Genomic DNA, 21,444 nt, shown 5'->3' on the forward strand with positions numbered 1-21,444 from the left:
GCGGGCCTCCTGGGAGGGCGGGGCACCTGGTTTGGGGGTGGTGCCCAAAGGGCCGGGGCTCCTGGGGTGGGGGCGAGCGCCTGTGGGGGCAGGGCCTGTAGAGGCGGGGCTCTGGGGGGCGTGGCCCCTGTGAGGGTGGGCGGGGCGGGCGGTTGTGGGGGCTGGAAGGGCCGGCCCGGGGCGGAGCGAGGGGGCGGGGTGGTGAGGGGGGCACGGGGGGCGCGGGGGGGGGGCGGGAAGGGAGGGCCGGGGGTGGGGGGAGCTTGCGGGGCCGGGGGTCGGGCCCGGGGCTGGGGGGGCGGGAGGACGGGGGCCGGGGGTCTGGGGGGCACTGGGGGTGCGGGACCGGGGCGGGGGGCTGAGGCGGGTGCTGTGTCTTCTGTCCGGAGGGCGTGTCCGTCTTCTGTCCAGTCCCCCTGGGCCCTGGCCCTGCCGCGGTGTCCCGCAGCCCTGCTGCCTCCTGGCGCCGGCCGGCGCGGCCCGGTCAGCCTGCGGCCAGCCTGCGGTCAGCCTGCGGCCAGCCTGCGGTCAGCCTGCGGTCAGCCTGCGGCCAGCCTGCGGTCGCCGCGGACTCGGCGTCTTGGGGCGTGTCCTCTGGTCAGGCGCGCGGCCAGGGCGGCTGCCCCCAGGCTCGCTGCGCTGCGCGGGCTCCGGGGCCGGACCCTGGGGCGCCCCCAGGTGCGCGTCCCGCGGCCGTGGCTGTCGGGCGGGCGCTGACCGGGCGGGCGCGGGCGGCGCTCCCTGGGCGAGGGTGGACCGAGGGGGGGCGGGGGGCGCCCGGGCCACGCTGGCCGGCGGTGGGGCCGGAGCTGGGGCGCCCCGCGAGCCCGCCGCCCCCGCCGGGCGGGGTTCGCTGGGAGCGCGCGGAGAGGGACGCGCCTCGCGGACGCGCTCCTGCCCCGGCCGGCGCGGGCAGTTCCGAGGCGCGTGTCCTCCGCCGAAACTGTCGCCACAACAGCTGCCCGGAGCGCGGGCCCGCGCGGGCGTCCCCGGGGCGCTGACGGGGCGCTGACCGCGGGTCCCCGGGCCGCCCTCCGCGCAGCCCCCGCCGCCCCCGCCGCGCGGCCCCGCACAAACGAGACGACCCGGCGTTGCCATTAAACGTTTATTATTTTATTCCGAGGCTGCAGGAGCGCGCTCGGCACGGGCCCCGGCGGCGCGGTCGGGCAGGGCCCGCAGCGGCGGCCACTTGCCCCCAGCCCCGGGCGCCCCGCGCGCTGCGTGTTAGTGGACGGTCCAGTAAACCCGCGGGACATTAGAAGGGGATTAAAGGGTCGCCCCTGCCGGCTCGTCCTGGTCTTGGGTCCGCGGGGAGGGAGGCCGGGGGCGCGCGGGAGGCCGGGGCGCTCTCCGCAGAGGGCGGGTGGGTGTTAGGGGGGGGCGGGAGGCAGCGGTTAGAACGGCTCGCGCCGGCGGCCGGCCAGCCCCGGCAGCGCCCCGACGGCCCGGGCCGGGCCAGCCATCGCCGGTGCGCCCTGCCGCGCGCCCTGGCCGGTCAGCCCCGCCGGCGCGGCCTGCAGGCGGCCGGGCATCCCGCGTCCCGCTCGCACGGGCGAGTCCCTCGCTCTCCGGCCGGCCCGCGCGGGAACAGGCGGGTGGGGGGCGGGCACCGCCCCGCTCCGCGCGTCCCGCTGGGGGCCAGCGCCCCGGCCACGTTCGCTCCTGTCCATCCGTCCATCCGTCCGTCCATCCGTGCTCTCCGCCGCGCGCCCACGGCGCTCATTCGGGAGCGGGGCGCGCCCCTGGCCGCCCCGCCGTGCGCGCCGCGCGCCGTCCACAGCCCCGCCGCCTCTCACGTACCGAAGCCCGCTGGGCCGGAGCCGGGCCGCCCGCCGCCGCGGCCGGGAGGAGGAGAGCGCGCGGGGCGGGCGCGAGGAGGGCGGGGAGGAACACCAAGGAAGCGGGGAGCACCACGGGCCCGGCCACCCCGCGCGCGGCCGGGCTGCCGCAGCGCCCCCAGGGCAGCACCACCCAGGCGGGGGCGCCGGGCAGCAGCGCCAGGCAGCGCCCCGGAAAGGCGGCGGCCCGGGGGCCGGGCAGGGGCACCTGGGCGCGGGCACTCCCAGGTGGGCCCCGGGCGCGCGCCGTCGGGGGCATTTTTCTCCCTAAAGGTAAAAGCTGCGCAGCGGGGTCGCGGCGGCGCCATGGAGCTGCCGGCCGGGGCCGGGCGGGGGGGCGCGGCCTGGAGGCGGCTGCGCGCGCGGCGGGGCAGGCGCGGGGCCGGGGCGCGGGCGCTGGGGCCGGGACTCCGGCGCGGACCGTGTTAGAGTCTGGAGGCGGGAGGTTAAGAGGCGGAGGACGGGAGACGGGGCCGAGGCGGGGCTTCAGCGTCTGGCCATGGGCGACCCGGAGCGGCTGTCCCGGCCTCCCTGCGGAGAGGAAGGGGGTCAGGGCGGAGCCGGGGCGCGGGGCGCAGTGGGGCCTCCCCAGCAGGCCCCCAGGCCCCGTCACGACCCTCCTTTGGGTCGCTTGGAGCCTCGGCCGAGTCCCTCCTCCGGCAGCTCCGGCGCTGGCAGACCCGCCGGGGCGCAGGGCGGGGAGGGCGGAGGCTGGCCCGGGCAGGGCGGGGGCGCGAGAGGCGGGGCGCGGGGCCTGCTGCTCTGGGGCCCAGAGCTCGCTCCCCCACCTCTGGTCGCCACCTTCCAGGATCAGGGCGCGGCCGCGCGGGGGACCCTCCCCTGCTCGTGTGGACGTGGAGGGCGCGCACGCGGCCGAGCCCACCCGGGAAAGCGCCGGCCCCTGCGCCCCCGCGCGTCCCGGAGCTGGGCTGAGGCCGGGTCAGCGCGTCTCCACCCGGCGGGGCCTCCTCCGCACACGGGCCCGCAGCCCCCGCCCGAGCTGCAGTCAAGCGCGAATCCGGGCGCCTCGGGGCCTGCCCAAACCCTTGCGCCCCACCGGGGTCCGCCGGGCGGAGGGTCTCGGACCTCGGCGGGAGGGAGCCCTGGGCGCTGCGGCAGGAAGGGGCTGGGCCCCGGGATCGTGCTTTGATGTTCCTTAGGCCCCTCTGGATGCTGAGCAAGGGCCCCGCGGCCTCCTGAATCTCTGCTAAGGGACCCGCAGACCCCCCCGACCCCCCCGCGGGCCGCCCCCCACCCCCAGGTGTCTCCATTACCAGCTTAAAGATTCTGGAAAGCGCGCCCTGGGCGTCGTGGGCCTTGAGTCCCTTGTGGGCGGACGACGCGCGGCCCCCGTAGCCGAATCCCGGCTTCTGCCCCTCGGCGCCCTGCAAGAGAGCGAGCACTGAGGGTCGGGGCTCCAGCGGGCAGGGGCCGCAGGGCGGCTGTGGCGCCGGCCCTGCCTCTGGGAGCGGTTAGGGGTCCCGGCCAGCAAGTAGCCAGCAGGGGCAGGTGTCTTCAGGCAGCGCTGGGCCTGCAGGAGGGCAGAGGAGGACGCTTGCGGCCAGGCCCTTCACGCCTGTCCACACCCCGGGAGACCCGGGAGGGTCGCCAAAGTGCAAGTCAAAGTTCTGCTCTGTGGTCCCGACAGCTGGTTTCCTGGACGTGGCCGCCCTGAGTGTGTGGCCCCCTCTCCTGAGTGGCCGCCGGGGTGGGGGCAGGTCTGGGCTGGCAAGCCTCCCCCAGCCCTGAGGGCCAGAGCCCCCGGGTCTCACAGGCCCGGACAGAACAGGCCCCTGTCTAGGCGGGGAAGACCCTCCGAAGCTTCCTCGGGCACTGGCACAGGCAAGCCATGTTGCAGCTGCGCCCCACCGTCCTGCCTGACCTGCCCCAGTTCCGGCTGGGGTCCCCCGTGAGCAGGGCTCGGGCAGGAGCCCAGGGAGGCACAGCCGACGACTCAGCATCTGGGGTGGTGGCGCCCCAGCCTGAGGTGGGCACCCACCTGCTCACGGACGGGCGCAGGGAGTTTGCTTTGTTTGCCCAAAGAACGGGGAGGACCTCTGCACGGTCCCCCCCAGAGGGTCCCAGCACAGAGCAGAACCGTCTCCTGGGGAGCCCAGGCTGCTGGCGGGCCCTCAGCCCCATGTGTCACGAAGGGGTTCAGCTCTGGGGAGGGGGAGCCACCTGACCCCCTGATTCCAGAGGTGTGCGGGGCAGGACGGGTGTGGACTGGGTGCCCATGCCGGCTGCAGACCCGGTGGAGCCGCGTACGGGAGAGCAGCCAGGTCTGCCCGTGCGTCCTGGCGATTTCCACGGACGCGCCGTCTCCACGCCGGCCCCCGGGGGGGTAGGTGATGGTCAGGGAGTGCTGCGCCAGACAGACAGACAGACAGACACGGGAGCTGGTGGAGACCAGCCTTCCCCACACCAGCGGGCACTCGGCCTCGTTCTCCTGTTTTTCTCCAAAAATAAAGCGCGTCCGAGAACTGAAACCAAGGACTGGGGTTCAGGTCAGCAGCGCGTGGCTCTTCCTCCCTCAGGTCCTTGGTCACCTCTATCTGTGGACACCCTGGCATCTACCACGACACGGACGACACAGCTTGGAAAAACAAAGCGGCGAGGTCGGAACCGGCAGGGGTGGAGCGCAGGCGGGGGCTCGCTGGGGAGGAAGAGGCGGCCCAGGCAGGTGGATGCAGCGGGGGCAGGGCAGGCGGGCGGGTGAGGCCAGCTCCCAGGCGGGCGCCCGCCCCTGCGCCCGGAAGCCAGGCCGGAGTCCACACCAGCGGGGCTGCGAGGCAGAGAAAGCTCAGTGCTCACTAAAAGAAGGTTCTAGAGTTAAAATGGATCTGGCTCTTCAGGCTCATCTTTGTTTCCTGCTGGCACAGAAAGTCAAGCATTAATTGTCTGTGGGCACCGGCTCGTGCGAGTTTCCTGCATTTTGTCCCTGTGCAAATTCATTAGGTCAGAAAAGGGCCCAGATACAATCAGGTGAAGGGCGACAGCAGCTGACCCCGTGCAGCGCGAGCCACGTGACCCGGGTCTGGGCCGCCCGGGCCCCTGCCCCTGCCCCCTGCCTGCCCTGTCCCCTGCCTGCGCTGCCCCTCTCCCACCCTCCCTCCCCTCCCTTCTTTTATCCTTCGTGCCTTCATTTATAGGACCCTTCCTGACGGAGCAGTAGGACAGGGGCCTCTACTAGAGAACGGGACGTTGTGTCCCCGCGACAGGCAGCTCCCGGCCCGGCGCTGGAGGTCCGTTTCCATTTTGTTCTGAAAATGAAACTTTTTCTAAAGTAAGAACCATGTTTGCTGTTTCACTAGACTACACTGGTGGCGTTTTAAGTTGGCTCGGACCAGAGATGTCGTGAGTAGAAAGTGCCCGAAGGACCGTTTTGAACCTTCCCTCTCCTCTCGGGGTCTAAAGCCTGACGTTCCCCAGGAGCTCGGCCCGGCCACTGTCTCAGCTGCAGCTGCCGCTACGGCCCCCATAACGCCGGGTCTCGCGGACCGGCTGGGCCTCTGAGCACGGAAGCTGGCCCTGCCTCCTCCGGCTGGCGGAGGGGCTGCTGCAGCTGGGGCCGCCCCCCCACGCCCGGACGGGGCTGGCCTTCTCGTCGCCGCCTTGGGAGGAAATCGGGAGTTTCTGTCACGCGGCTCAGCGCCTTCCCGGGCGGGGCCGTGGATCTCGGGCCCTTGGGTGAGAGACATTGGGCCCAGCTGCGCGCGGCCCCGGGCGCGGGGCGGAGGCAGGGTGCTGAGCGGGGGGCAGCCAGGGAGAGAAGCGGGCGGCAGGAGAGACGGGGTCGGGAGCAGACGCCAGCGGCCGCGAGTTCTAGGGAGGAGAGAGGCGCGCGCCGGCCACCTACCCAGCTAAATCTGCTGAGGGACAGTCCTCGCCCCTGTGAGAGAGAGAGAGCCGGGTCACCGGCGCGGGAAGGAAGCCCGCGGGCGGACACAGCGCTGGGGCCTGCCCCAGGCGGGGAGGGGCGCTGCCGGCGCGGCCCGCACGGCCGCAGGGAGCCCGTGGGCACTGCCCAGGTGGTGCGTCCCCTCCGGGACAGCGAGGGCTGCGGGGAGGCGGCGAGGGGACGGCCTGGCCTTACCTTGCCCTGCGACGGAGGGGGCGTGCGCGGCGTCACCTACGGAGACAGAGAAGCGTGAGCAGCCTGGCCCCGGGAGAGCCGGGCCCGCGTCCAGCCTCCTCCCGCGTGTGCGCCGTGTCTAGCGCCTACCGGGCACCAGCCCCGCTGCCCGCTCCCCCTCCCTGTCCGCGCCGAGTGGGGAACCGACAGGGTCCAGGGCTCCACGGGCCTCCCAGGTCACCGGAGAGGGAGGGGCCGTGCTGCGCGGATGGACCCAGCCCCCGCCCGCTGGCCCTGGGCTGAGTGCAGCCCCCGCAGGAGCCTGCAAGGACGCCCCGGCAGAGGCTCCGAAAACTCAGGTACCCACAGGCAAAACATGCCCTTCGGGTGTCTGCCGAGCCGCCGGGGCTCTCCCTCCGGCCGCCCCCGCCTCCCGGCAGAGTCTCCACCCGCCAGCCCGGGCAGCACAGCAGGAGGCGGAGGACACAGTCCCGGCGGCCGAGCCCCGGCCCCGCCGCCTCGCCCCGCCTCCGGGCCGCCTTCACGCCAGCGCCTCGGGCCGTCCCGTTCCCGGGCCAGTGAGTCCTGCAGACACGGGCGGGGGCGCAGGTGCCAGCCCCACGGCCAGCCTCGCCGGAGGAGGCGCCGGGACAGACGCGCTCCCGAGGCTGGCATGTCGGGGCCCCTGGCGCCCGCGGCGGGCGGCGCACTCACGATGTTCTTGAAGAAGTGGACCACGGGGTTCTCGTCCTGGGCGCGGCCGTGCTGTGACTTCTGGGGCAGCGAGCCGTAGTGGGTGGTCCTCGCCGCGTGGTGTGTGTCCTGGAAAACAGGGCGCAGCGACCACTGAGGACTCCCGCCGCCGCCCCGCGTCCGTCCTCGGGGATGCCGCTCTGCTCCTTGCGGGTCCAGGTCCTTCTGCCCCCTGACCAGGTGCCGGCGGCCGCGGAGGTGGCCCAGGCCAGCCTGAGACCCACCCAGGGGAGCGAGGCGGGGCCTGGAGGGGCACCCTCGCCGCTGCCCGCTGGGCCGGGGTGCGCAGAGCCTGGAGCGTGGCTGGCGTGGCACCAGATGCCCGGGCCTGGTCTGGAGCGGGCACACGGGGCGCTCCCATCACCAAGAGCCCCAGCAAGGGCCAGACGCTCCAGAGCGCGGGGGAGGGTGCCGCGGGGCGGGCCTCCAGAGCCCCAGCAGCGTGCGCCCCCCGTCTCAGAACAGGCCAGGTGCAGCTGGGGCGGAGCCTGTGCGCCCGAGGAAAATGGAGCCGTGGGGCCGGCGTCCTGGACGCTGTCCTCCGTCTCTGGCCGCGCCCGCCTGCCGGCCCTTTCGCACCACTGCAGCAGCCGGAGCGGGCAAGGAGGTGCTGGCCCACCCCATGGCGGGGGGCCCTGGCGGACGTGGCCCCGAGGACACCCCACTATTGGGGTGTCGCACTTTAGGCCTCCAGCGGGCGCTCCGTGGGGGTGAGGGCTGCACCCCAGGCTGGGGCTGAGGGAGGGCCCTGGGCGCCCGTCCTCCTCTGACCCTCTCTCGGCGGTCCTGGATGAGGGGCTGCCCCCCTCTGCCGCGCAGCACCCCTGACCAACAGCTCTCGGCTGCAGCCCCGCCCGGCCTGGCAGGTCTTCCCCAGCGACAGGGCAGGAATAAAACAAAGAACTGAAACGCCAGACACGAACCAGGAAACCATTTCAGCGACTAACAGAAGGACAAGAGTCCTAAGCGGCCACCTGCTTGGTGGGTTATTAGACGCCCCCTCGAGGTCTCCCGCCACCCCTGGCGCCGCCGGAGCGCACCCGCAGGGACAGACAGCGCAGCGGGCCCAGGCGCCTTCACCCCGGCCTGGGATTCAGCTAGAAAAAGGGCTTCGATGTTGGGTCAAGGGTTTCAAACAAGTGAACGTTCGCCCCGACGGTCAGACCTCGGACGGCTGTGGCTTATTTTGCTGTGAGACGCTAAGAAGTCGACGGAGAAGGACAGCGTTCCGCGCGCCAGTCCCGCGCAGCCGCTCTGCGCGCCAAAGAAAAATAACGTTTCGTGATTTTTACAGTCAAAACATTGGGCACCAATATTTGGGGGGAAAGTAATTTGATCTTTCAGATGCACATGGAGCTGGCTGTGCCCTTTCGTTCCAGGGGCTCAAATCAAGGACCAGCAGCTTGATGACAAGCCGGCCAGGGGCATGGGCCCCACGCGGACTGTGCGTGAGGAGGCGCCAGCTGGGGCGGGTGCGCGGGCTGCGGGTCCAGTCAGGCGGAGAACACAGCTGCGCGCGGGCCGGGGCCAGGCGGGGGGGACAGACTGGGGCAGTTTGCGCATCACACACGCCCCGGGTGGCGAGCGGCCCTCGGCCTGCCCCTGCTTGCCCGTCAGCTGCCAGCTGCCCGAGCTTGTTGCCCTGCAGCTGTGACAGGATGCGACGTGCCGGTGGCGATGCCTGTGGCTAGAGGACACTCAGGCGGCCACTTCCACAGAGCAGCGCGCCAGCCACGCACAGCAAGACACGCGGAGCAGAACCACCGCCCCGCGCGAGGGCGTCAGAAGCAAAGCACCAGGCGCGCGTCGAATGGAACCTGCCCAGAAAACGCCGCTGGAGAAACCTAAGTGCTGAGGTGACCGCAGCCGGCGGCACACAGACGCCCACTGTCCCCAAGCTGACCTGAGGGCTTAATGCGGCCCCAGTCGCGCCCCCCGCAGGGTTTTGTTTGGTTACAGACAAGCCGTCTAGTCTACTGCGAGGCTGCGTGGAAATGCAGAGGAACCAAAACAACCGAAGCGAGCGGGAGGGAGCACAGGTCGGGGACTCACTCGCGGCGCAGGCAGAGGGCGGCCCGCGGCGAGGGCACAGCTGGGATCGCCACAGCCGGCGGGGCCGGGCCGGGCCGGGCTGTACCTGTCACCCTTTAGAGCACTTTAAAAATCCCGCAGCGCAGCACACAGCGAAATTCGCCACTCGGCTGTTTGCGGGCGCACGGCTCGGCGCACTGACCATGCTCGGCCTGTGCTGCGGCGTCCCCAGCGTCAGCTCCAGGACATTCTTGTCCCCCCACGGGGAACTGTCCTGGGGGCACCGGATCTGCCTCCCGCTGTGGGAGTGGGACCCCAGGTCCTCTGGCCTGCGGCCTCCGGCCCATCCCTCTGGCCGGCCGGTCAGCAGAACCCTGTCCTGGATGGATGTGCGGCCTCGGGCGCCCACTCACCCCAGATGGACATCTCGGTGGGCTCTACCTTCGGTCGCCGTGCTGAGCTGCTGATCTGACCTGGACGTGACTGACCTGAACTGGCCGTGACCCCTCCTTGGCCTCTGGCTGCGGCAGGAGAAGCTCAGCTCCCAGCTCCTTCCCTGGATGGTGGCCAAGGGGCAGCCGGGCCCAGTGGACGCCGGTGGAGGGGCAGCTGCTGGGAAGGAGCTCGGGGCTGTGGCCCAGCCTCGCTTCCACCAGGGGCCAGCAGGACATCCCTGGGATTCATGGTCAGTTGGCAGCCTCCAGGGGAGGTGGCGGTGGAGCCAGGAAGAGGGTCCAGTGTCCCAGCTCTCCAAGCTGACCACCAGATCTGACCAGGGTCCTCAGTCCGTGGGGCCATCTGAGTCAGGGAGCGCCCAGCAGGTTCTCAGCCGGGCCCCAGGAAGGCTGTGGGGTCCCCTGTGGGGTCACTGGACCCGGGGTCGGGGAGAGAGGAAGGACCTTTGGGTGGCTCGCTTGTAGGACGCACGTTCAGTGACCGTCAGGGGAGCGCTCTGCTCCCTGCTCCCGGAGAATGACTTTAAAGCCCACGCTGCACTTCGCCATTGTTTGCCAAACGGGCGTCCCTCTGCCCGGGCCACCCTCCTTCACTCAGTAAGTGATTAAACGGCAAGAAAAAGCTGGAAGGCCAGTTGCCCCATAAAAGGGGGGGCAGGACAGTTGAAGGACAGCCTGGGTTTTCAGACAAAAACTTTGTTATTCAGAAAAAGATGACGAGCTTGCGCTGCCCACGAGCTTCCACCTCAGGCCGGGGAGCACCCGAATGCCAGGGTGGAGCCCGCCTGGGGACGGCGCACCCCGGGTGCGGGCGAGGCCACAGCAGCAGCCGCCCCTGCCCCGCCTTGGCCGGCTCGGAAGGGACGCTCGTGGGGACCCGGCCCTGCCCCGGGTGCCCCAAGTTCCCTCCCTCAGGCGCCCGAGGCCTGGGGGTTAGGCGTGCCCCCACGGTCTGCAGAGCCGGGGCCTGCGGTGGACACTTGTCCTGTGGGCGGCGGCTGCTGGGCTGTGAGGGTCGCGGCGCCTCCGCGTTTGGGTCAGAACCCGGTGACGGCGCAGGAGCGAGAGCCGCTTCCCGAGCAAAACCAGGCCCGCTGGCCGGCCTACCTGTCTCCGCCAGCCCAGGGGTGCCCGCGGCCTCCCGGCTCCCCTTCCGCACGAGGACGCGCGCCCAGAAATCCGTCTCCGCCTGCGGGTGGGGCGCGTCCCCGGGACGGGCACAGGCTCAGCGCTCCGGGGACCCGCCGGGCGGCTGCTTCTCGCCGCCCGCCCGAGGCCACTCTTGCATGGCCTGCGCACCTGGGCCTGGGCCTTGCGCCTCTGGGGCCCCGGGAAAGGCGGGGCGGCTGTGCGGAGCCTCGCCCTCCACAAGGCGGGCGCCCCTCGCGCACTGTCTCCACCTGCTGCGGGCTCAGGTCTGTCCGCGGGCTCCTGGCCCGGGGCCTGCACCTCCCGGTGCAGGGGGCAGCCGGCGAGGCCCGGGACCACCTCAGGGCGACCGTCGGGCGGACAGCCCCGGGACTCGGCTCCGACGTGCGCACCACAGCGCGGCCTCTCACGGCCTGTCCGCACCGAGCGCGCGTCTGGCTCTTGGAGCTGCCTGCCTGCGGGGACAAGGCCAGGAGCCCCGCCCCTGGCGCGGGTGCCAGGGTGACATGGCCGCCTCGGGGCTGCGCTCACCGCGCGCCCGGACCCCAGGGGTCTGCAGAGCTCGCAGGAGGACTCAGCCTAGTGGACCCCCAGGGCGGAGGAGGAGAGGCTGCCCGGACGTCCAGAGGGACTCCGGCACCAGGGCCGCCGCGTGGGGAGGGCTGCAGGGCTGGAGGCCGGCTCCCGGGCGTGCGCTCACCTGCGCGGCTGAGGAGAGAGCTGGGGACCAGCCTCGGGCAGGAGAGAATGTCAGCCTCCCGTGGTGTTGGCCGGGTTGGGAAGGAGCTGCCGAGGCCCCTTAGAAGGCCTTGGAGACCAGCCTGCTGGTCACCTGGAGTGCGGCCTCTGGTCAGGGGTGCGAGGGGCCTCCGCCTGTGGCCATCTGTCCAGACTGGAGCCCAGCGGGCAGTCACACTCCTCGGAGCCTCGCTGTGCTCTCAGATCCAAGCCCGCCCGCGGCCAGCCCGTGGCCAGCCTACACCCCTGCCTGGGTTCTCAGGCTGGCCTGGGAGGGGAGCCCACCAAGGCCTGGGCAGGGCTGCAGTGACGCCTTCCTCTGACTCTGTGGCCTTCCTGGAGCCGCGGGCGCAGGCGGCTGCGCCCCCCACGTCCACACCCCTTCCCCCGGCAGGACGGGCGGCTGCTTCCTGGCGCGGCCTCTGGGCCACGCACAGGTGGGGTTTGGGGCCCAAGGAGCCTGTTGTGCTAACAAGACAGCACGCCGGGTCTCTGTGGTCAGTCTGCCGGCGACAGGCCAGGGAGCGTGGGGCCCACTGGGCCCGGGCTGCCTGTGCCTTCTCTGGCAACATGCTTCCTCCCCCGACTGTCCCCCAAGGCTCCCGGGAGGGGCCTCTGTCCTCACAAGGCGCGTTGTCTCTCTGGCCACCCCCGTCTTCCTCCCAGCGGCAGGGCAGCGGAGCGAGTTTGGGGTGAATGGAGGCCCCTGAGGATGCCGGGAGAGTGGGCACCCCTGCCCTGATGCTTGTGGTCCCAGAAGACGCCGCCCGGCTTCCCTCCTGCCCAGCAGCAGGCTTGGTTCCTCTGCTTTTGGGAGACGTGACGGGCCACGCTGGTCCAACAGCTTCTCGTCCCCGAGACGGTGAGCCGGTGCTGGCCAGCGCTCAGGTCTGTGGCCAGGGAGGACGCTTCCGGCCGTCTGTCCGGTGCTGTTGCCCTTGGCAGGTCACAGGAGACATTTGTTCCTGAACCACCCACTGGGACGCAACGCCACGTGCCTGGCTTCTCTGCGGGGGGCCGCGGGGGGCCGCGGGGGGCTGCAGGCGGTGAGGAGCTGGAGACACGGTGCAGTGGCTGGAGCCGGCAACCAGGGCGCAGGGTCTGGCGAGGGCGCCGGGGGCTCTGGCGTTCCCAGGGTGCTGCGGCGGCTGGGCCTGAGCCTGTGGGGACCACTCCCTGCTCTTCTCCCCGGCCAGCGGCAGGCAGGATGGCCTGGGGTCACGGGGTCATGGGGCCCAGCCTGGGATCAGAGGCTGCGACAGCAGAAACTGTGGACACAGGGGGCTGGGCTGGTCTGGGGAAGGCGCGCTGGACTGTCTACTGTCCACACTTGCAGCCGCTCCCGCTTGGACGACGAGATGCTGTCTGAGCCGGTCTGAATCCAGAGCCTGGACTCCACCTGCCAGGGGGGCGGCCGAGGACATGGTGCCGCCGGAGCGGGGTCCTCGGCCGGGCGGGAAGGTGACAGGAACTGGCGCGTGTCCACCTGGCTCCCGCCGTGGCGGGGCAGCCGCAGGTGTGCAGAGGGGCCCCTCCAGGAAGAGGCGTGGACGAGAGCTGCCCGGCCCCCAGGCCTTGAGTCTCATGCGGCCGTGCTGGGGGCGGGTCTCCGGGCAGAGGGGCCGGGCTCTGCTTCCCAAGCGTCAGGCAGGTGGGGGCCTGACCTGGAGAGGGCGCGTGAGGCTTCCGTGGTGGCAACTTCCCAGCTGCAGGCGGCCTCGGCCCTCTGACGCCCTCTTGGCTTCCAGGTGCCGCTACGGTCACACGAGACCTCCTTGACGAGCATCAAGCCCAGTGCACAGGTGCGCGAGCCAGCGGCCATGTGGAGGCCTTTCCCGGGCCTGGCATTTGGTCATCGCCCAGAGAACGTGGTGAGCAAGGGTCTGTTGGAGGGAGGCCAGGCTGAGCCTCTGCTGCATGGGCACTGCGGGCCGGAGGCCAGGCCCGGGCAGCCAGTGGTGGCCTCCCGGGGGGTCCGTCTCCAGGGGCCTGGTGGGCTTAGCCCCACAAACCACTCATCCATGGCCAGGGCCAGTGAGGAAATGAGGCAGAGGGGGTGAGCCTGGCCCGGCCTCGTGAGGGCAGCGGGGCACTGACAGGTCCTGGCCTGGGAGCGTCCTGCGGGGCTGGGTGGGTGCTGGAGCTCTCACACCTGCACGTCACGACGCCGGAGACTCGGGAGACCCGCGGGCTAGGGCCGGGAGCGCTGCAGCGGTGGGCGGCGTGGGTGCTGTGCTGGGCGGCAGGGGCCTGCGGTCCTGGGGGAAGGGCCGGAGCGTCAGCCGACAGGACCCCCAGGCATTTCCGCTTCCCGGTCTCAGGGGCTCGGAGGCCGTCGCCCTCTGCAGCTGCTTCCAGGCGAGGAGGGGCGTTTGGAGTGGACGTGGCCATGCTGGGTCCCACGCGTGTCGCTGGAGTCACATCCCACGCGCTCAGTGTCAGCGCCCAAGGTTGTGGGGTCGCGCTGGGCTGGCCTTGGGTGGCGCGGGCTCCTGGAAGTGGGTTCTGGACAGGCCGCGTGAGGAGCAGGCCTCCCGGGCCGGCGGTCAGCAGCGGAGCCCGGGTGGGGAGGGCAGGCCGCCCGCATGTCTCTGCTCGGTGCCCTCGGGCTCGGCCTTCACAGCTTGCGCTGGGCCCCAGGAGCGCCCTCCTCGCTCCTCCCGCCTGCCCCTGTTGTGCAGCCTCCAGAGGCCTTCAGCAGCCAGCGTCTGTCCAGAGAGGTGGCTCCCGGCGAGCTCCTCGTGTGCTGCCCCTGGCTCCACGGCGGGGGACGCTGGGGGTGCTCACACGGTGGTGCCTTCACAGAGACACAGGGAGACACAGACATGGGGGAGGGACATAGGTACAGAGACGCCAAGATACTGAGAGAGAGAGAGCCGAGGGGAGGTGGAACGTTCCAGAAGGGTGCACAGGTCAGCTTGCCGTTGCCACGGATTCCTCTGGAGTCTCTGAGGGGCGGGAGTTCGCTGGGTTCTGTTGGCTCAGTGCCCACCGCCGCCAGTGCAGCCCGTGGCGGCCGCCCGGCCACGTGCCCCAGTCAAGGCTGCGCCTCTGCGGCCGTGGGGTGGAGGTCCTGCCCCGCAGCCGTCCCGCCGGCGCCGCCACAGACCCAGTCACTTTCTTAAAATGACGGAGCCCCGATGCTCGAGGGAGGCCGCCAGGGCCACGCCGCTTCCCGAGAGGGCCTGGGCTCCCTCCGTGCAGGGTCGGGCAGCTCTGCCTCTCCTGTCACTCAGTAGACGTGAATCGCACGCTCCTACGCGCTCACACTCGCACCCCGGTGCTCCTGGACACGGGTGCTGGCGCCTGTGGTGCTGGCGGCCCTCGGTGGCCCCTGGTGGCCGTGCGCAGGCGTCAGCGTCCTGGCCCCTGCGCTGGTCTGCCCGGGGAAGCTGTTGGGGCGGGCACTGTTCTTCCTGCGCCGAGTGATGTTTTACACAGAGACCAGGCATCCCGTCAGGAGTCCAGCCCCGGCCTCCTGCCCTCGCCCAGCTCCGTCCGGAGCCGGCCTTTCCGGCAGGTGTGCCTCGGGCGCAGGGGCCCTGGCAACTCTGTGGCACAGGGGCCGGGGCAGGGAGGGCCCAGGGGCTGGGTGAGGGCGCAACTCCCTTCCCGGGACCCCGCGCCCAACACGCGCCCCTGCCCTGCTCTCCGGCTCACGTATGTGCTGTCCTGGCTGTGGAGAGGGGTGCGCCTCCAGCCCGCGCGGCTGCACAAGGCCCGGGGCTCCCCCGGCGAGGCTAAACCTGGGGAGGGGTGGTGCTGTCCACGGGCCGCGAGCGCCCGGAGGATGGCTCTCCACGGATAAGCCGCCAAGCGACCGAGTAACTACAGGAAACACAGCGGAGGACATCGGGGACTCAGGTGACCGTCCAGTCCAGCCCACGTGGGCAGTCACTGCCCAGCAGCCTCGGGGAAGGTGTGTCTGGAGCAGCAGTGGCCGCACCATGTCCAGCCAGGCTGCCTCTGCCCTCAGGCCCCGGGCTCCCTGCCCTGAGTTCCTTGGGGATGCACCGAGGGCGTGGCCCGCAGGACTCTTGCCCGAGGGCCTGGCCGGGAGCGCGCCCTCCCCACATTCCCAGATGCGGAGAGGCTGAGCCGAGGGGGACAGAGTTGTGGACGCTAACGTCCTCCCCCCAGGGGCTCGGCCAGCGTGGGGCGGGCACCCGGCGCAGGCCCCCGGCCCTGGGTGTGCGGGTTAGTCAGCCGGTGGTTAGTGAGCGCTCAGTACCTGTCAGGCGCTGGTTTGCAAAGACTCGACCCAGGCAGGCCCATGCCTGAGGCCGGCGCCCCCGATCCGGCCGCCGCTGCCCGGTGCCGGGGGTCCCGGTCGGAGGACAGCCGCTGAGCCCCACCGGGTCTGAGGCCAGCCCTCTGCTGCCTCCGGGGCCCTGGGCCTGGCATGGGCCTGCGCCCGCCGGGAGACTTGTGAGCAGCAGGCCGGCCCCGCTGGCCCCGCCGGCCACTGTGGGGCAGAGCGACTTACCTTGTACAAGTGGCACAGCCCGGGCCGGCTCCGGGCGTGGGAGGGCAGGGCGCTCCGGCTCTGCTTTAGCCAGGGGACCTGCCAGAGGACACAGAGTGGCCGTTTGAGCGACGTCCAGCCTGACGTCCTCGCCTGACGGCTCGGCCAGGCCTGGCGGTGAGCGGCGCTTGAGGACGCAGGATGGATGGTGGGCGCGGGGTGGGGCCCAGAAGGAGAAGCCGGCCCCGGGAAGGAGGAGCAGGGGAAGAGGAAAGGAATCCTGCCCTCGCCGGTCTGGGGCTCCGGTCCCACCGCCGGGCTTGCTGCCCTGGCGGCCCCCCCCATCCGGGCTTCTCAGGCGCAGGCGCAGCCCCCCACAGCCGTGCGCGGGGCTGGAAGGTGTTTGGTGTCTCTCTGCGGTGGGCGGGCGTCACTTTCCCCTCTAGGGCAAGCGCGGGCTGCTGGTGGCACCCACAGGCAGAATTGCTTCTGCTCGGTGGGGTTCGCGCGCTGACCTTGCAGACCCAGCGCCTGCTGTTCTGTCAGCCGCGCTCGACCTGCTCCTCAGCCGCAGACGGAGGGGCCGCCCGGGAGGTGGGCTCGGCGCCTCTCTTTCTGACCGTCCACAGTGGGATGAGGCACGGGGAGACAGAGACCGACACGGCCTCGAGGGAGAAAATCACCACAAAGGCCTCGGGACGTCTGTTGGCTACAGGCAAAGCGAAATCCTAAAAACCAGCTTAATAGCTGGTTGTGCGTGGAAATGAGCAACGTGAAGACAGAACGCCGCCGCGACCTGCCTTCCCGAACGGAACGTGGAGGCGTTGGGCACGGCGGGGTGTCCGGCGCGCCTGGGGTGTGCTCGGCTGCCGGCCAGGCACCCTCCCTGCAGGGGCCGCTTCCCCACGGCAGGAGGCCCCGGTGCCTGCGGCCCCTGGTGGTGGGGCCCGGAGGAGCGGTGACTCCCCCTGGGGTCTCCACCTTGTGCCCACAGGGAGCGACCCCCTAGAAGGTGGGGTGCAGGCCGCCGCACGTGGGTCACAAGGCAGAGAAAGAGGTTCTGATCTGCTCCCCCGCGGAAGCGCTGCCCCTCCCGAGCGTGTGCAGAGTTTCAGCAGCGCCCGGTAGCTGCTCGCCTCGCCTCCGCACACCCCAGCTTCCGGGGCCGGTGGCCAGGCAGGGACGGGCGCACCAGCTGCGGCTGAGTCGGGATGGCCCTGCGTGGAGCCTCCCGGAAGGGCGGTGGGCGAGGCTGGATGGAGCTGGTGCCCAGCGCCCCGGCCGGGTGTGGGTGACACGAGAAGGGCCTCCCATGGCGGGTGCTGGTCACCCCAGGCCTGGGGCTGCCCCGGGAGAGTCCACTCTCCTTTGCGCCCAACCCCTGCTGTTTGCTATTATCGATGGAGAGCGGTTTGGGGGCCTTCAGGGGTGGGAGGTTGGAGATGGGGGTACTTGGGGGGATGGACGAGAGGCCACCAGTCTTAAGCACTGGACGAGGCCTGACTGGTTTCCCCGTAACCTCTGCTGACTTTCCCCGAATGGTGGCATGGCCCAGGTGTCGGGCCAAGTGCTCCATCCCCAGGGAGAGTTGCCTGGCGCCCCGTGGCTGGTTCTTTCACCACCGGGGACGGCAGGAAGAGCTGAGACCAGACTGAGCCGCGGGGGATAGGCGGGCCAAGGCCCAGGCGAGCCAGGCACATGGGCAAGCCCTTCTGGGAGCCAGGCCCACGCCCGCGCACCCGCTCTCACTCCCAGAGGGTCGCCCTGCCTCTGTGTGGGTCTCCAGTTCCCCTGGACAGGTGCCGGTCTGCCAGGGTGCCAGTCTGTCCCCCAAGCACGTCCTGGTCAGTGTCCGGGACGCCCTGGGTCCCGGCGGGGCGAGGGATGAGGCCCCAGTGTCTGCATCCCCGCAGCACCTGCCTGGCGGGCCCAGCGAGTGGGGAACCAGCAGGACACGCGGGGCACAGCAGGGGCCAGGCCACGCGGCGGGTGGGCGGGGAGCCTGCCGTGGGCGAGGCGGGACCAGGCCCGGACTTACCTGGCGTTTGTCGTCTGGGGACCGACGGGAGCGCCAGGCACCGGCGCGTAGGGAGGGGGGACAGGAGTGAGGGCAACAAAAAAGGTCTCAGGCAGTTAGTACATCACCCTTGGCTGTGAGCGTGTTTAATGAGTGCACAAAAGAAATATTTACAAAGCGGGGTTCAGAACCATCGGGAGCACAGTCTCAGGGGACGCCGTTTACAGCAGGACGCCCTGCAGGGGCTTGGCCGGCCCGGCCCACGCGCTAGTTTAACCTGCTGGTTTAAAAATGGACACTTGGAGATGACAGGCCAGTGTCGGCCTGGGGCAGGGCCACAGGACCCCCGGGCCCCATCTGGGGACCTCAGGAAGAAATTCCTGCAGGAAACCTCAGAAATGGGGCCAGAGACGAATGTGCCAGTGTATTTGGGTTCTGCCCAGAGGCCACCGGCCAGGCCTGAGGGTGAGCCCGGCTGCCAGCGGCCGGCGGGGCCAGGAGACGCGGCTGTGCTGGTGCCGGGGCCACGGCTGGTGGGGGAGCCCGGCCACACCAGGGCGTCCACCCCGCCCGGACGGCGGGGCCGACCCGGACAGCCTGCCCCGGATTGCCGCATCCTGCCTGCCATCTCCAGGAGCACAGCCCGGTTCCCGGACAGGCCGCACGGTGGGGGCAGCAGGGGAGACCCGCACTGTAGAGCTCAGGCGTGTCACATGAGCTGAAACTGCGGGCGTCTCCGGCCCCGCGAGCCCCCCACCCCTGTAAACCCCCCGGCCCCGCGAGCCCCCAGACCCTGCGACCAACGTGCAGGCCGAGGCCCCGCAGCTTCACGCAACAAGAGCGCTGACTCCGCCAAAGCAGCCCCCGGGCGCCGCCCTGAGACAGAGACGAGAGACGGGCTGGAGAGCCCTGTCCGAGGGCCGGAGCCCGGGCAGGGGTGGGGGCGCAGGGCTCAGCCTCCCACGGACACCCCAGCTCAGCCTAGCTCTCGGGAGAACTCACTGCTCGGAGCGAGAGCAGGTGCAGAGCCCAAGCCTGGGGCGGGCTGGGGGGGCGGGGGCGGGGCGGGCAGCAGAGGACGCTGCCAGCCGCGAGGCCACACCCAGGCCTGGGACCCTTCCCTCGGGCACCACAGCCTCCTCCCGCCTTCCCCCTCGCAGAGGCCCCTGCTCGCCACAAAAGCGCTTTTCATGTGGCCCTCAAGGCCGCGCCTCCCCAGGAATCTGCGATGTGCTTTCCTGAAGGTCAGCTGCGGGCCACACGGGAGGGGGTTTGCATTCCTGCCCGAGGGGCGGGGCGGGGCCGCAGGGGGCGCTGCACACAGGGCCCTCTGGGTGGTCAGCGCCACGCAGTCCCACAGCTGCCCCCGAAAAGCTGCTCTGGGCAGACAGCATGACAGGCGGCGGGCCGCTCTCCCAGGTGCAGGGCGGCCCGCCTCCGGCCCGTGTCGGGGCGCGGCGGGGCAGGGGCACAGCGGGGCGGGGGCACAGCGAGGGGCGCCGGGCTCCTCTGTCTCAAGCCTCCTGGCGAAGGGCCTGTGCGTGCCCGGGGCTCCTGGCCCGCCAGAGCAGAGGGGGGAGAGCGGACGCCAAGCCGCCCGCAGCCTCCCACCGAGACCGCCGGCCCCACCCGCGCTAGGGACCAGCAGGCAGCACCCCTGCGGCGCCCGCCCGGGCGAGCTGTGCCTCTTGGAGCCTGTTAGACTTGGCGCCCGCCGGGAGCGGGCACTGAGCGCCTGCTGGCTGCCGCAGGAGGGCTAACGCCTCGGCTTCAAGACTGTCCGTGTTCTAAAGTCCCGCGAAAATGTTCCCATGTCTCTGCCCCGAGGTCCGGCGAGGCTCAGTCTTGCAAAGCGGGTGCCCGATTCTCGGACGCGCCTCCTTTTGCTTTGAAAATACTGGCGCGTCTGAGAGGCTCAGGCAGCCGCTGTCCCCGCGGGGCCGGGGCGTGTGCGAGGCCGCAGCGGCCACAGGGCGGATTCTGCTGACCTGCATCCCTGAGTGAGCGCACTGCGCCCCCACACCCCTTCCCTGCAGGGCGGACCCCCCCACTCCCCGCCTGGAGCCCGCAGGCACCAGGCACGGCCAGGACCAGCTCTGCTTGGAGCCGCCTCAGCTGGAGTTAGCGCCGGGCACGGCCAGGGAGGCTCCGGGCAACCGGGAGGACGGGGCGCCTGCAGAGCCGGCGGTCAGGAAGCCTCCAGCAGACGGGCACCCCGAAGCACAAAAGGCCAAGGTCCGAGTCTCCTGTGAGACCCCCCAGAGCAGATGCCCGACGTGCTGCCCCAGGCCCGGGTGCCCAGCCTGACCTCACCCACTGCGGGGGCTGGGGCGGGGGGACCATCCAGGCAGGGACTCGAGCAGGCCCTTCGCTCCCGGCGGCCCGGGGTCTGAGACGCTGTGTCTGGCTCCCCGCTGAACCCCCCACCCAACCTCCCACCCAGAGGCTTCAGGCCATGCCCGGCGCCCACGGAGAAAACCCTTGTCGAGGCCCAGGACAGCCCCAGGAAGCCGGGCGCTTTCTCGAGAAGCCCCTCTTCTCCCAAACCGCGCGCCGTGCAGCCTCTCCAGGGCCGCAGGGACCAGCTCTTTGGGCAAAAACCTGCCACCGGAGGGCCCCACGAGCGTTATCCCCGCCGGCCCAGCCCCTCGGCACCCCCATGCCACGGGCCTTCCTGGGGATGCAGCGTTCCCTGCACAGCACCCAAGTCCCAAAGGGCCCCAGGCTCGCTGTTCAAGCGGTACAGTATGGAGACAGAATTACCCGCCGCCCGTCCACGCCGCCGCTCAGACGGAGGGAAAGTTGGCTCCGGGCCAGTGCAAAGCTGAGTCTGTCAAAGACTTCACTGGCATCGCCCTGCATTGCCCTGCAAAGCCTCCTGAAGCCGCGGGCTGGCTCCCAGCAAGACCAGCCTGACCCCCGCTGAAGCCCCGAGGGTGGGCAGCAGACACGACCGGCCGTGGAGCTCCAGGCCCGAGACGCCAGGGACCCAGCTTTCTACATGGCCCCGTCTGTGCCACCTGCACAGCAGGCTGCACCCCTGAGTCCTGGCAGCCGCGTGGGAGGGGTGGAGAGGGAGGGCCGCGGGGGCCTGTGGGCATTGCGCAGGGCCCCAGGCCGGGAGCAGGGGCCGGGGTCGGCGCCGGGGCTGCGGCTGCCCCTGCTGGCCCTCTGGCCGGCGAGCCGGCGAACAGGCGCCCGGCGCTCCTAGTCCTCCGCGCTCACCTTGCCCGAGCCCCGCTTGGGCACGCCCCTGTCGCCGCTGAAGAAGCGCCCGAGCGAGTCCAGGAAGCCGGCGTCCCTGTGCCTGGGCAGGAAGCCGTGCCGGGCGTGGTCCATGGTGCTGGCCGAGGCCAGGTACTTGGAGCCGTGCCGCTGGGAGGGTCTCTTCTGCGAGGCCATCACGCTGGGGCCCTCAGGAGCGGCGGTGCTGTCCTCTTGGATGGTCTGGAGCTCGTCTGATTCCGAGGGCCTGTCTTTGAAGGTGTTGTCCTCCCGGCCCGGGGCATCTCGGGAGAAGAGGCGGATCAAGTGGGGGCGGCCCCTGGGGTCAGCTGGGCTGGCGCCCGGCCAGGCATTCTTCGGGGCGGCTGTGCGCGTGGAGTCTGTCACCGCGGAGCCCGGGGAGGGGCCCACATTGTCCGGCCCCGCATCTGCCTGCCCTGCAAACAACGGGGAGAGTGAGCGCGGGTGAGCAGGGCCAAGCGCGGACAATGCCGCTTTCTTCAGGCCCCGGCCCTGCCCCCGGCCCACGGGCAGCGCCGCCTGGATCCCGGGCAGAGCCCAGGCAGACGCCCTCCTGGCGGCCGGACCCCGGAGCCCCCTGGGCAGACAAGCGGGGCTCGGCCGGGCCTGGCAGGGTTGCTGCTGGGTGGTGTGGCTGCTCGGAGAAGCCGGGGCGTGGGAACCCCGAGGAGCCAGGA

The 21,444-nt window shown here is 71.4% G+C and overlaps 1 protein-coding gene across 2 annotated transcripts; it reads right to left on the minus strand.

Moving 5' to 3' along the window:
• Positions 1–1,091: 1,091 nt before the first annotated feature.
• On the minus strand, positions 1,092–20,968 carry MBP (myelin basic protein). Of its 2 annotated transcripts, XM_084252390.1 has the most exons (6): positions 20,747–20,968; positions 6,628–6,735; positions 5,935–5,970; positions 5,698–5,730; positions 3,113–3,223; positions 1,092–2,369 (listed from the first exon to the last, which is right to left on the minus strand). In XM_084252390.1, exons 1-6 carry the CDS (start codon positions 20,921–20,923, stop codon positions 2,325–2,327), a joined length of 510 nt encoding a protein of 169 aa, XP_084108516.1. In that variant the 5' UTR covers positions 20,924–20,968; the 3' UTR covers positions 1,092–2,324. The 2 variants fall into 2 exon arrangements, with proteins under 2 accessions (XP_084108516.1, XP_084108517.1); XM_084252391.1 differs by lacking the exon at positions 5,698–5,730.
• Between the last annotated feature and the right edge of the window lie 476 nt (positions 20,969–21,444).

The sequence above is a fragment of the Talpa europaea genome (genome assembly GCF_964194135.1).
Source record: "Talpa europaea genome assembly, chromosome: 13".
Lineage (NCBI taxonomy): Eukaryota > Metazoa > Chordata > Mammalia > Eulipotyphla > Talpidae > Talpa > Talpa europaea.